The 13,624-nt window shown below is 52.6% G+C and overlaps 2 protein-coding genes across 3 annotated transcripts; one reads left to right on the forward strand and one right to left on the reverse strand.

Moving 5' to 3' along the window:
- The first annotated feature begins 56 nt into the window (after positions 1-56).
- On the forward strand, positions 57-12,138 carry GCC1 (GRIP and coiled-coil domain containing 1). 2 transcript variants are annotated; one of them, XR_003613307.2, is made up of 3 exons: positions 57-234; positions 3,989-4,153; positions 11,964-12,138. XR_003613307.2 is itself a non-coding variant. In XM_008154051.3 (3 exons), the coding sequence occupies exons 1-2, from the start codon at positions 6,973-6,975 to the stop codon at positions 10,406-10,408; spliced, it is 2,331 nt and encodes a 776-aa protein (XP_008152273.2). In that variant the 5' UTR covers positions 6,822-6,972; the 3' UTR covers positions 10,409-10,542; positions 11,964-12,138. The 2 variants fall into 2 exon arrangements, 1 of the variants encoding a protein (XP_008152273.2); XM_008154051.3 differs by lacking the exons at positions 57-234; positions 3,989-4,153 and adding exons at positions 6,822-8,007; positions 9,113-10,542.
- On the reverse strand, positions 1,709-4,736 carry ARF5 (ADP ribosylation factor 5). Its single transcript, XM_008154050.3, has 6 exons — positions 4,561-4,736; positions 3,949-4,029; positions 3,503-3,612; positions 2,962-3,033; positions 2,279-2,404; positions 1,709-2,174 (listed from the first exon to the last, which is right to left on the reverse strand). The coding sequence occupies exons 1-6, from the start codon at positions 4,625-4,627 to the stop codon at positions 2,088-2,090; spliced, it is 543 nt and encodes a 180-aa protein (XP_008152272.1). The 5' UTR covers positions 4,628-4,736; the 3' UTR covers positions 1,709-2,087.
- Positions 12,139-13,624: the final 1,486 nt, after the last annotated feature.

The following is a 13,624-nucleotide window of genomic DNA, read 5'->3' on the forward strand; positions in this document are numbered from 1 at the left end:
AGGCAGAGGCTGACTAGGGCTCAGCACCTCTGTGACCCGGGCGCATTGTGACTGAGAGCTGCCCCTCATCCCACCATAGTGGGGAAAGGGCCCTGGCTCAGCATCAATCCATAACCCAGAGGAAGTGGGTCCAGGCCTCGGGCATTAGCCTCTCCATGCCACTCCAGGATCCGATGTGGGCTAAGACTGAGAATCAGAATTTCAGCTTGTGCTAGTGACCACCTGTGACTTCAGGTAAGTCCCTCTTCTTCACTTCTGTTTCTCCTTTTAATCACAGGAAAAAATCAACCCTTTTTCTCCTAGAAAGTGGGTTCTAGCTGGCTCCCTTGGGGCTTAAGGTGTTTTTGGAGTTCATAATATCCAAGAAAAAATCTGTTAACTTTTATGGCCCTTGGGAGGATGAAGCTAAAATGTCTCGGAAGGTACTTTTCAGGGAGGGTGAGGATACCCTAGATAGATAACCAGCAAGAATCAAATGACTCATTTTAATCAGGAGAGGCTGGCTCTGGAGCAGGGGAAGAGAATAGCCCAGGAGGGGAGAGTCCCAAGCACCCATCATAACCCCCAGCTGCACTGCTGCTGCGCTATCAGTGCTACCTCTAGTATCAGCCCAGACCCCCAGAGTCTCTGTTAGCTATTACCTCCGGGAGAAAATAGCCCACAACCTGGAGAAACTGACATGAAAGAAGGGAGACAGCAAATAAATAAAATAAAATAAAATAAAATAAAATGGTGGCGATGGTAGGTTTTAAGTTTTGCTGGGATGCAAAGGGAAACGGGCAGAGTGAATCACGCTTGGAGAATAGCCCACAGCCCTGGTTCCTATTCCCCATTGGTGGGGGGTGTCTACCCAGGTAGGAAGAGTCCCAGTGGTGCATAGTAAAAAAGAACTGTAATCCCCAGGCCCTACCAATGTTTCATAAAATAAGGCTAATAGACCACGGAATCGGCTGGGTGACTTTAAAGATGCATATTCATGTTTTCTCCAGTGTACCTCAGGACTCTTTTTTTTTAAAAATATATTTTATTGATTCTCTACAGAGAGGAAAGGAGAGGGATAGAGAGTTAAGAAACATCGATGAGAGAGAAACATCGATTCAGCTGCCTCTTGCACACTCCCTACTGGGGATGTGCCCGCAACCAAGGTACATGCCCTTGACCGGAATCGAACCTGGGACCCTTCAGTCCGCAGGCCGACGCTCTATCCACTGAGCCAAACCGGTTAGGGCAGGACTCTTGTTTTTAATGAATGTTCCCTCCCCCTCAAATTTTAATGTGATAATCATTAAGAACCACAGCTGGCTAGGACAGTGGTTGGCAAACTTCGGCTCGCGAGCCGCCGCGGTTTGCCGCTCTGTTGACTAATGACTGCCGACCACTGGGCTAGGAGATGGATAGGATATGAGAGTTATGTGGTTTACAGAAGCATGAAGTTAGATCCTGTTACCCTTAGCAAAGGCCCCTTGGAATTGGGATGAAATAGGATTTCCTCCACTGGAACCCCCACAGTATTTCCAGCCTCAATAAGGAGGGAGCAGCTGAGCTAGATGAAGGCAGCAATGTATGTGTGTGTGCTTGGAGGGAGGGGGTTTGGCCCTGCAGCCTTAGCTGCTTTGAACCTCCCCCATATTGTCTCGTTGCATCCAATAACCCAGGCCCCACTACAGGCTACAGACAACATCATGTACAAACCACAGCAAATTTATTACTCAATATCCAGTGCCATATCTTAGCACCACCCGGAGCCCTCCCCTGCCCTCCCCACCTGGCCCCAAGGGTATGCCCAAAATGGAACAAACAAAAGTAAACCCAGGTCCCTGCTCCTCCTCTGGAAGAAATGGTCTCGGCCCTGGAAGCCCCTTCCACAGGTCCCAGCAGGCAGGAGAGCGGACCCCTCTGTGCCCGGAGAGCAAGGCTCCAGGCTCCAACCACAGAGAGAACATGCAGGCATGAGGGGCAGGAGCAGAGGCCTGTGTCTGTGGGAGGAGGAGCAGGAGGGCAGGGCACTGCCTGAGGAGTCCGGGAGTCTGGTCATCCCGGGGATGCACGCGGGGGCTTCCGGGCAGCAGGGGCCGGCCCCTGGTTGGTTAGCGCTTTGACAGCTCATGGGACAGCCAGTCCAGCCCATCGTAGAGGCCTGTACCTTGGGTGGCACAGGTGGCCTGGACGTACCACTGTGGGGAGAAGGAAGGAAAGAGGTTAGTATCAGGGAGGAAAAGGGGGATGCCTTCACTTCCCGCCCAGCCTGCGGCTCCCTTGGGAGAGGCAGGACCCTCACCGTGCGACTGCGCAAGTGCTGCAGGCCCAGCTTGTCGGTCAGCTCGCTCACGGGCATGGCGTTGGGCATATCCTGCTTGTTGGCAAAGACCAGCAGCACCGCATCCCGCAGCTCGTCCTCCTGCAGCTGAGAGAGGCCAAGGGGGTGGAATCTGGGGTCCTTCGGGGTCCCCAGGCTCCCTCTTCCCTGCTGTGTATATGCTAGCTCTCCTTTCCTCCTTCTAGCATATTTGTGGGAAAAACAAAATATTGTGTAGTCTGCTGCTGAACACAAGTCTAGAAAGGCTCTTTCTAGACTTAAGGCCAAGATGGCCTCCAGTGAATTATAACTCACTGGAGGCCATCTTGGCCTTAAGTCTAGAAAGAGCCTTTTCTAATTTGAGTAATTGCTCTAATCAAAATGACAAAATTTCGAAATGGAAAAGCAAGGACGTAAGATGATGCTTCTCTCCACCACATAGTCCCCTCTTCCCACTAACTTCTCAGACTCGGATGTGAAGACGTGAAAATTCACGTCCTCTACTTGTTACCTGACCCAAATTCAAAACAGGGTGAGCGTCTCCTTGTGTCTGTGTCCACAAAGAGAAACACACATTCAAGGCCCGTGAGGCATTTCCTGACTTCACACCACGACAGAGATCTGTCTCCACACCGGGGGCTCCGTCCCAGGGCCCTGGCGCTCACCATCTTCTGAAGTTCATCAGCCGACTCCTGGACCCGCTCCCGGTCATTACTGTCCACCACGAAGATGAGACCCTGGGCAGAAAGGAAGGTGGAGCAATCACTCCCGTCTAGAACATACTTTAGTCTGGCTCTTTCTCTCTGTAATTGTCTCTAAAAATTTCCACTAAGGCTCTGCGGATGTCCTGGCACAAAGTGGAGACACCCTGCAAAGGATACAGCTTCTGTCCTCAGGCAAGCAATCTAGCTAAAAGACATGGGTGGGAGCAGGGAGAGAGGTGATGAGAGCTAAATCAGGCAGCCTGGACCCTGGACCCCAACCCTGCTTCTCAGAACACCCCTAAGGTGGCTGAGTCTCAGAAGACTAAGGCCAATTCTGAAGGATGATGAGAAGCTAGCTTACAAAATGGGGGGGGGGGGGTAAGGGGGGCGTGAAGGAAGCAGGGCTTTAACCTGGCCTGAGGGCCCAGACTAGGCCCACATCGTGGTCTTCCTAACCCTAACACCACCTCCCCGGGGGTTGGGGAGACACCCCTGCCCCCACCTGAGTGTTCTGAAAGTAGTGCCTCCACAGAGGCCGAATCTTGTCCTGGCCTCCCACGTCCCAGACTGTGAAACAGATGTTCTTGTATTCCACTGTTTCCACATTGAAGCCTGCAGATAATTGGGAAAAAAAAAAAAAACCATGAGAAAAAAGTCCTGAAAGGAAGGAACTCACTAAAACTAGGTGAATTCAGCAGGGACACAAAACCAGAGGGCAATGATCAAGGCCCAAGGGATCAGAAGCCCAGAGACCAGCAGTCCACCAATGGGGCGGGGTTAGGTCACATCCAGCCCTCCTGGGCACCATCCAACACGTACAGATACTGTGACCCACTTCTCAGGTAGCTGTATCTGGTGTCAGCTCCCAGTACTGGGATGCAGCGTGGGGCGTAGACCCCGAGAAGGTCAGCCGCGCTCCCGCTCCTCCCATCTTCCCTCCAGACTCACCTATGGTGGGAATGGTGGTGACAATCTCCCCCAACTTCAGTTTGTACAGGATTGTGGTCTTGCCAGCTGCATCCAAGCCAACTGCAAAGGAGAGGGGCATGGCGATAGAGACAGGAGCGAGGGAGCCCCCTAGGGACCAGGGAAGGGGAAAGGCCAGGACAGCTGATGGTGATGGGGCGAGGGGCTGAGAGCTCAGCGCCTTCAGGTGAGCGCTGTTGTCTACCTTCCGGGCCTTGAGGGCAGTCTGGGTGGTGAGCGCCAACTCCTGAACCCAGAGCCGGAGAGGAGGGGCGGGAGAGGACTGGGGGTGTAAGGTCAAAGCGGGGAGAGTCCCGCTCCTTTGAAAAGTCGTCTCCAAGGGCGGAATCCTCCCTTCTCACCAGCCGGGCTGGGGCGGAGGGAGCTTCACCCCACCCAGGCCCGCAGCTCCCGGTCTCAGGGCCCAGGGTCGGCGCTGCAGACCGCGACCCGCCCGAGAGCAGTGGCCCGGGGGGTTAGGGAGTGGGTGACTCAGGGTCAGCGGTCGGGTGAGCTGGGCTGGAGGGACCGGGGGCGGGAGGGCTGCGCGGGGGCCAGCGCTCCCGTCCGGGCCGCGCGCTTGGTCTGCCTCACCCATGAGGATCCGCATCTGCTTCTTCCCGAAGATCCGAGAAAAGAGCGCGGACACGGTGAGGCCCATGGCGGGGCCCGGGGGAGGGGGCACGGGCTCGGACACGGGGGTGCAGGCTGGAACCGGCCGGTCGCGGGGGGATGGGGCTCGGCAGCAGCAGGAGGAGGAGGTGCCGCCACCGCCTCCGCGCGTCCCGGCCCGCCCTACGTCACTGCAGCCCCGCCCCCGCCCGGGCCGGCCCCGCCCCGCCTCGCGCCCCGCCCCGCGGCTCCGGCTCCAGGGGAAACTGACGCTGACCGAGTGTCCGCTCCTGGCTGCGTCCCGCGCCAGCTTGAAGGAGGAAAGGGTCAGGTTTCCCCGCCTGATTCTAGCGCGCCGGTCACATCTGCGGCTGCTGGACCGGCATCGGAGCGGGGCCGAGGAAAGCCGTCACCTCTGCACCGTGGCCCCCTTCCCCATCATCCGTGGCGGCCGCAGGGCTTTGGTTCGTAGCGTTCAGCTCACTCTGGGCTCCGGTTTAGCTCCTAGTAACTAGCAGCATCGACTGTGCGCACCACCCTCTCAGGGAGGCGGAAGCTCCGTGCTGAGGTCTTAGTCCTCCCTTTGGCCCCCTCAGCTCCTGGAACGAGGGCATGACTACTCTTCAGTCACAGACTTGCAATCCTAAGAAGGCTTTTACAAGGCCAAAGAGCACATTTGAAAGAGTCCCAGCATAATAACACACTCGCGGTGAACAATCGGATCAGTTCTACGTCTTTAGCTCTGTTATTAACCTCTTTCTTCTCCTCCCTGTTGTCACTGCCCTATTTCACCACCATCTCTTCTCATGATTGAATTAGCCTCTTCACGGGTCTCCTGCCCCTTGGTATCATCACCCAGTCATGATGATGCCACTCTTGCAATTAAAATTTAGTGCATTATCACCCAGGACAAAATCTACATGCCTCATTTTGGGTCCATACGCCAGCCCCATCTGTTGCCACCTCCTTCACATACCCTTGAGATGACTCTCAATGCTTCCCAGCTGAGCCAGGCTCCCTGAAGCCCTCGGAGTCCTTGCAATCTTTTCCCTCTGCCTGGAAGGAATGCTTGTGTCCCTCATCTCTAGTTATATGGGCAATCACTACTCATCCTTCAGATCCCAAAGGATTTTCCTTGACAGCCTTCTCTGCCTCCCCTAGATAGGCCTCCCTCCTAATTTCCGTCTCACGTTAAATATACGTGTACACACTGGTATGATGGCTGGACTTGTGTTTGCAGGCCTGGTCCCTCGCTAGATGCGAGCTCCTGGAAGGCAGGGCCTTGTCTCTCCATGGTGATTATCTGACATGGCATTTGATATGTTGAGAGTGGGACTGATCTGCATAGGATTCCTAAACTTACTGTGTGACCTTGGGCATGCTACTTAACCTCTCTGTGCTTCTTGTTTTCCTATCTGTAAAACAGTGCTAATGATACCCACTGAGCAGAGTTATTGTAAGACTACATAGCAAAACCCTCGTGAAGCTTCTGGGATATAGCTGTTGGCACTTGGGAAAGACGTTTTGGCTATCGGGTGCCCTCCACAAACACTTGTTGAATCAACTCAGCAGATTCAGAAGGGGTGCTAATAATTATTATACTATATGCCTCTAGGTGCCAAAGGCTGGCCTAGAAAGGGTTGCTGTTTTCGTGGTCTAAGTGGGGTCTTCATTGCTGCTCTTTAGGTACAAAGAGCCCTGAAATAATGGGGACTTCGCTCACCCCAATGTTTGGTAAGGACAGTGCGACGTCGCCTTGTCCCTTGCTGCCGTAGCCTGAGGGCAAGCTCAGGCCAAGCTCCTGAAACCAGCAGCACCGCGTGTCCCCAACTTGCGCTTGCTCTGCTCTTCGCGACCGTGGTCCCCTTGCAGCCCCGCTAGATTCTCAACCGGCGGCCCCCACTCTGGGGCTGAAGAGGCCCCACCCACTCCGTGCCCGCTGGGGGCGGAGCCTGTGGCGTCGTGCTGCCGTCACTTCCAGCGGACCCGGAAGCGCCCCGGACGGGCCTCTGCAGTTAGGGAGTCGCGATGGGGCTGCTGCGCTCAGCTCAAACCCTCGCGGACCGTGGGCCCAGGCCCGTTCGGGGCTGCTGACGCCCCGGGCAAGAGAGGAGCCGGAGCGGCTGCTGGGACGGTGCGGGCGAGGCCTGGAAGCTCCTATTGTGCTGGCGTCGCCCCGCCTCTAGGATAGGACCCGCCCCCGCCCTGGGTGCAGGGGCCCTGGGTGCAGGGACCCGGGGGCGCTCTGCCAGCCTGCCCCGCCGCCCCGCTTCGGTCTCGGAAGCTGGGAGGAGCGGATATGCGGCCTCGCGGACAACAACATCTGCCAGCGTCTTCGTGACCGTCTACCAGGTTGTCCAAACGCTGACGTGGAACGACCAGTGCTGAATCCTCATGGAGAAGTTTGGGATGAATTTCGGGGCTGGCCCGAGCAAGAGGGACCTGCTGGAGACCATTGAGAGCCAGAAGAAGCAGCTCATCCAGTACCAGGCCCGGCTCAAGGATGTGGTCCGCGCCTATAAAAGCCTACTGAAAGAGAAGGAGGCTCTGGAGGCCAGCATCAAGGTGCTGTCGGTGTCCCACGAGGCGGATGTGGGCCTCGCAGGTGTCCAGCCTCCAGGCCACACCTCTCCTGACTGCGTGGATGACCGATGCTCCACTCACAGCGAGGATAGCACTGGGACCGCCACCAGCTTGGATACCACGGCCAGTCTCACTAGCACCAAGGGTGAGCTTGGGGCAGAAGATGACAGGCTGGCCCGTGGACCACCACCACCTCTAAAGTCCGAAGAGGCTAGTGGGTCAGAGAGTGGTGTTAGCAGTAGCAGCGGGGATGGACAGTCCGCGGGTGGGGAAGTGGACAAACGGTTGCACCAGCTGAAGACTCAGCTGGCCACTTTGACAAGCTCTTTGGCCACAGTCACCCAGGAGAAGTCCCGCATGGAAGCTTCTTACCTGGCTGACAAGAAGAAGATGAAACAGGACTTAGAGGATGCCAGTAAAAAGGCAGAGGAGGAGCGGGAGCGTCTGGAGGGAGAACTGAAGGAGCTGCAGGAGCAGATAGCAGAAACCAAAGCCCGACTTATCACACAACAGCACGACCGGGCCCAGGAGCAGAGTGACCATGCCTTGATGCTGCGTGAGCTCCAGAAACTGCTGCAGGAGGAGAGAACCCAGCGCCAAGACTTGGAGCTTCGGTTGGAAGAGACCCGAGAAGCCCTGGCTGGGCGGGCGTATGCTGCTGGTCAGATGGAAGGGTTTGAGCTGCAGGCTAAACAGCTGGCCCGTGAGGTGGAGGAACTCAAAGGTGAGCTGCAGGCTCTTCGAGATGAGAAGAATCGGCCGGACCCCCGGCTGCAGGAGCTTCAGGAAGAGGCCGCCTGCCTTAAGAGCCATTTCCAGGCCCAGTTGCAGCAGGAAATGAGGAAGGTAATTATCTTCATCTCCTTCAATCATTTAGCCTGAAGTGGGAAATATTAAGGCTTTTTTTTCTCCTTTGATAGTGGCTGTACTGTCAGTTTTTGATGCTACTCAAAAAGTTTTATTTGTGAGTCCTGGGAATTCCTGTTCTGTGTGGTGCTGACAGTATCCACAGAGTGTGCTTCCAACAGGATGTGGAGCTTCCGAGTGTCAGCTGGGTTGGAGCCAGACAGCTCTGAATTTCTGGGCATTGGCATCTTACCAGCTGTGCTCTGTGAAGCGTATCGTAGCAGCTGTGCAATGAAAGGTAGTATGTTTGCCTGTAGGTATATGCCTCTATGTAGGTAGCAGTATATGCCTACAGGGAGAATGGCTGAAGGGGCAACGGGAATTTTCTTCGAAGAAATAACCTCTTGTAATTGCTTTTAGTCACGATTTGCCTTTAAAGGTATGCTCTTTTATAGTGCCTCTGTTCAGTGTGGAGAGAGATCCAACTCAGCTTTGAACCTCCCAGGAATATTGGAGAGGAAAAGAATGTCACCTGATTTCTCAATAGGATTTGGGGAAGTACATGATACACAAGGATAACATTTTTTTAAAAAATATATTTTATTGATTTTTTACAGAGAGGAAGAGAGAGGGACAGAGAGCCAGAAACATCGATGAGAGAGAAACATCGATCAGCTGCCTCTTGCACACCCCCCACTGGGGATGTGCCCGCAACCAAGGTACATGCCCCCGACCGGAATCGAACCTGGGACCCTTGAGTCCGCAGGCCGACGCTCTATCCACTGAGCCAAACCGGCCTCGGCAAGGATAACATTTTTAATATGAGTTGAATGTGTAATGGGAGAAAGTGGAAGCACTAAGGATAAGAAAAAGGACTGATATACAAAGCTTCTTAATATTGTTTGGTATAACTTGTGACTGAGAGCAGAACCCTAGCAGGTTACAGGAACTTTTGTGAGCTCCCAAATCAACAGAAAAATCCCCAGTTCCCATTCCTGTCAGGTCAATCCCCGACCGTTTGCTCCCTTATCTTGCTTTCTCAAAGTTTGCCGTAGAGCTTCGTGGCTTTTCTGGATGGATTTCTATCTGTTCCCTTGTTTTACAGACAGCCCTTGCAGAGGATCAACTACGCCAGCAGTCTCAGCTGGAGGAGAAGAGGGTGGCAGCCCTGGAGAACCAAATATCCGAGGTGTCGGAGCTGCTGGGCACCTATGAGAAAGCCAAGCAGAAGGACCAGCTGGCCATCCAGAAGCTGAAGGAGCGCATTCTGCAGCTGGATCTGGAGAACAAGACGCTGGCTCTGGCAGTCTCTAGCCGGTCCCCTCTAGACAGCCATGCAGAAGAGTCCAGTCTGGATGTCAATGTCCTGAAGGACAAGATGGAGAAGCTGAAGAGGCTGCTGCAGGTGGCAGCCAGGAAAAGCCAGGTGACCTTGGATGTAGAGAAGCTCTGCAACCTGGAGATAATGCCCAGCTCTGAGGCTGCCGATGGGGAGAAGGCTACTGCGCTCTACTACCAGCAGGAGCTGAAACAGCTGAAGGAAGAGTTTGAGAGGTACAAGATGAGGGCCCAGGTCGTCCTCAAGAGCAAGAACACCAAAGACGGTAACCTGGCCAAGGAGCTGGAGGAATCCCAGGAACAGCTTGCAGAGCTGAAGGAGAAGTATATCTCCCTGCGGCTGTCCTGTGAGGAGCTCGAGCGCCAGCACCAGCAGGAGGCTGAGGACTGGAAGCAGGAGCTGGCCCGGCTGCAGCATCACCACCGGCAAGAGCTGGAGCGGAGCCAGCTGGACTTCAGGGACCGCACGCTGAAACTGGAGGAGGAGCTGCACAAGCAGCGGGACCGTGCCCTGGCTGTGCTGGCCGAGAAGGACTTGGAGCTGGAGCAGCTGAGGTCTGTGGCATTGTCTTCTGTGCTGCCAGGACGCAGAAGCCCTGTGGGTGGCGGGGATCCCGGGGACCCGGCTGACATAGCTTCCCCTGATAACCTGACCCAAGCACTTCAACTTGCTGCGGCCAACGAGCCCACTTTCTTCCTGTACGCCGAGCAGTTGGCCCGCAAGGAGGTGGAGATCACATTCCTGAGGAAGCAGAAACACAGGCTGGAGGTGGAGGTGCATCAGCTGCAGGAGCGGCTGCTGGAGGAGGGGGAGCGGCACCGAGAGGAGGTTGGGGTCCTCCAGAGCCACATTGAGAAGAACACCAGGGACCAGAGTCGGGAGGGAGCCAATCTGGAGTACCTCAAAAACATCATTTACCGCTTCCTGACCTTGCCGGACAGCCTGGGCCGCCAGCAGACGCTCACAGCCATCCTGACTATCTTGCATTTCAGTCCAGAGGAGAAACAAGTGATAATGCACCTCCCACCCAGTGGTAGCTGGTGGCCTTCTGGCAAGAGATGATGTCATCTTCACTAACTCCTGAAATTTCCGTGCCTCTTACGTGGGAAGAGACAGGCTCTGGTTTCTACTGCCGCTTCTCTTACCTTACCGTTTTTTTTCTTCAGTGTTGAACTGGAAGGAGTCTTCAAAGTGGGGTGGGATATTCTGCCAAATGCCATTAATGCTGCTTTATCCATGGGCCCTAGAGATACTGGAAGTGTTGGGACAACATCTGGTGGTGGTGGTGGTGGTGGTGTGTGTGTGTGTGTGAGGAGGAGAGGTTAAGACTGAGAGGTGCAAAAGTTGGGGAAGTGGTAGGAAAATATTTGAAAATAAGACTTTTTTTAACACTGTGCTCCTAGCGCTGAGCTAGGAGTAAATGTGACTCCAAAGGGAGTTCAGGCAGTTTCTAAGCACACACAGGACCAGCTATTTTCTCCGTCATCACAATCTGAGTCTGGTCCACCGCTGCCCCAATTATCTGGGGACATAAATCCAGGCTGGAGAGGGGCCATGAAGTTTGAAATAGTGACAGGCTGTCCACTAGTCCAGAGGGCCATGGAATAGTGAGTTCATCCTGGAACTGGGAAGCTTGGTCTAGTTAAGACTGGGTACAACCTAATCAGTCTGCACAAAACACACTTTTGACCACCCTAGAGAAAATCCTGAGCACCAGTTTGATCCTAGGGATTTCCTGAGTGACCTGCTTTTGCTCTGGATAGGATTATATTGTCCCTCCCTTAACCAGCCTGCCTATGGTTGACCAGCCATTTGTGAGTAAATGACTGCTATCTCTTCTTCAGTGTTGAACTTGCATTAAGAAAAAAATCTGCCCAGCCAGTGTGGGTCAGTGGTTGAGCTTCGACCCATGAGCCAGGAGGTCTCGGTTCAATTCCTGGCCAGGGCACTTGCCTGGATTTTGGGCTCAATCCCCAGTAGGGGGTGGGCAGGAGGCAGTGGATTGATTATTCTTTCTCATCATTGATGTTCCTATCCCTCTTTCCCTCTCCTCTCTCTCTGAAATCAATTAAAAAAAAAATCCTAGCTTCTTGCAGAGAGGGGGGTCCTATTGGGAAGCTCCGATCCTGCCTAGCTGTAAGGAATTAGCTCAGAGGTGTATAGGGAAGAGGAAGAAGATTGCTGGGACCCTGAGAGGAAAGTGGTGGAAGTTCAGCCGAGGCCAGGCCGGGTACTTGCTGCTCCGTGGATAGCATTCTGGCTAAGGTGTTCATGGTTACTGTCACCAGGGTGTTTTGCCCACTCACTTAGGGAGGTAATAGAGTTTCAGTCCACAGTTCTCATCTTCCCACATGTGTTACTATAACTTTTCTTCTCCTGCGAGGTTTCTTACATTTGGAGTTGCATAAGTAGATTCATTCTTCACTTAAGGACAGGAGGCTTATTTTTCAGGCAGTCTGGAAAGGAGGGACTCAGAAAAGTGGGGTTCAAACAGTGTCAGTTCCCCTATTTGTTTTTTGCTCCCCAACTGCTCTTGCTGGTTATAGAGATCTTTGGACCCTAAAGACCAATGCTTTGCCACTCACGACTAATCTGTATCTTTGTTATTTCCTCTTAGAGCTGTTTTGTGAGGGTTTGAGGTGTAGAAGAATTTGATTAAAATGTTCTGACTGGGAGGCTGGATGACCTGGACTGTCTACAAACTACAAACAGTGCATGGACTTAATGGAACAGAAGTGATATGTCCAAATGTTAATAACAAACCATGGAATCATTAAACCTGAACCACTTGACTTATGTGCTTCCATAATGGTATATATTTATCTGGACACAAATAGAGTGCAAATGAAAATGGTAAATGAAAAGGATGGAAATATTTCATTATATTGATCCATGAGCTTGAATCTAGGGATGGATACCTCTGCTTTAACTGCCTCCATCACAACACTAATACTTTTTAGCCTGGGATTATGTGTATGTGTTTGTGTGTAGGCAGCTATACTGGAAAAAGATGTCCTCATCTTTTAATTTAGTGAGTGGGCTTGGAACTTTCATAGTTACTGCTTTAAACTTTAGAAGTAATCTGTGAATGCTTTATTATGCTTCAAATCAGGTGTCCTGGAAAAGTTTCTCAGGATATCAAGCTAAAGTAAATCATCATCATCTCAATTTTATTACCTGATCTCCTTACATGTAGGATATACTGTATTATTATTATTTCTAGGTGGTTTTGAACAGAATGGAAAGATCCATAATCATTGTTGCTTTCCCGGGACTAAAAATCCCTGTGCTTTTGACTTTTGAGATGATGCCAAACAGGTAAAGAAGCAAGTCAATTTCTGATGAATAATTTTAAGTATCCATATTCATAAGGCTGTGAATGCTCCCAAATGAAATGAAAAGACTTGGTCCTTTCCAGCCCTTAAGGACACAAACATTCCTCCTCTCCCGACCCATCTGCCCCAAATAAGCTTAAACTGTCCTTGGGCTCTGGTCCCAGAATGTCAGTGCACGAGTTGTGTCACTAAGGTAAGGAGACTGACCCTTACTCGTTTAACTATTACCACATAAATCAGAGAAGAATCACTGAGAAGAATGGGTGGAGAAAGTGGCAGGAAGGCAAATTGACAACTGTAAGGCTTTCTGCTTTTTCCCTTTCTTCTCTCCTGTTGGGGACCTCTGATCTGGGGAATAAATGTTCATATGTCATGCCCTTTATGAGGCAAGGTGATATGAATTGCCCAAGGCGCAGAGTCAGGCCCATCTGTTACCGAGATCCCTAAGGCTCTTGACCTTGTCCCGAGAAGCTGCCACTAAGGGCTGGAAAGGACCAAGTCTTTTCATTTGGTTGTTTCACTAACTCTTGTGGAATGTGACAGTACCATGTTGAGCTGTAACTTACACCCATGTATCATTCACTCCTCACAGGTGTCACTATCCCCCATTTTAGAGATGAGGAAGCAGAGACTGATGTTAAATTTGCCCATGATCATGTGACTAATAGATGTCCAAACCAGGTCTGATTAACCCCAAGCCTGCTTAATCTGGGTGTGCTCGTGTCTCCTTGAGGGTCAGGGCCTGTCTCCATAGATGATTTGTAGGGATGGAGAGACTCACTGATATCCAAGCTGAACTGGGCTGGTTCAAATGGAGAGTGGGTCTCCAGCTATGAATTGCAATCAAGCAAAGCTGCGACACTACAGAGTTGAACAGGCAACACTGATTCTTCATAAGAGCCCTAGAGCCACTCTGTCCCCCAAGTTCTAGATGGCTGCTAAT

This window comes from Eptesicus fuscus, chromosome 14 (assembly GCF_027574615.1).
Source record: "Eptesicus fuscus isolate TK198812 chromosome 14, DD_ASM_mEF_20220401, whole genome shotgun sequence".
In the NCBI taxonomy this organism is placed as follows: domain Eukaryota; kingdom Metazoa; phylum Chordata; class Mammalia; order Chiroptera; family Vespertilionidae; genus Eptesicus; species Eptesicus fuscus.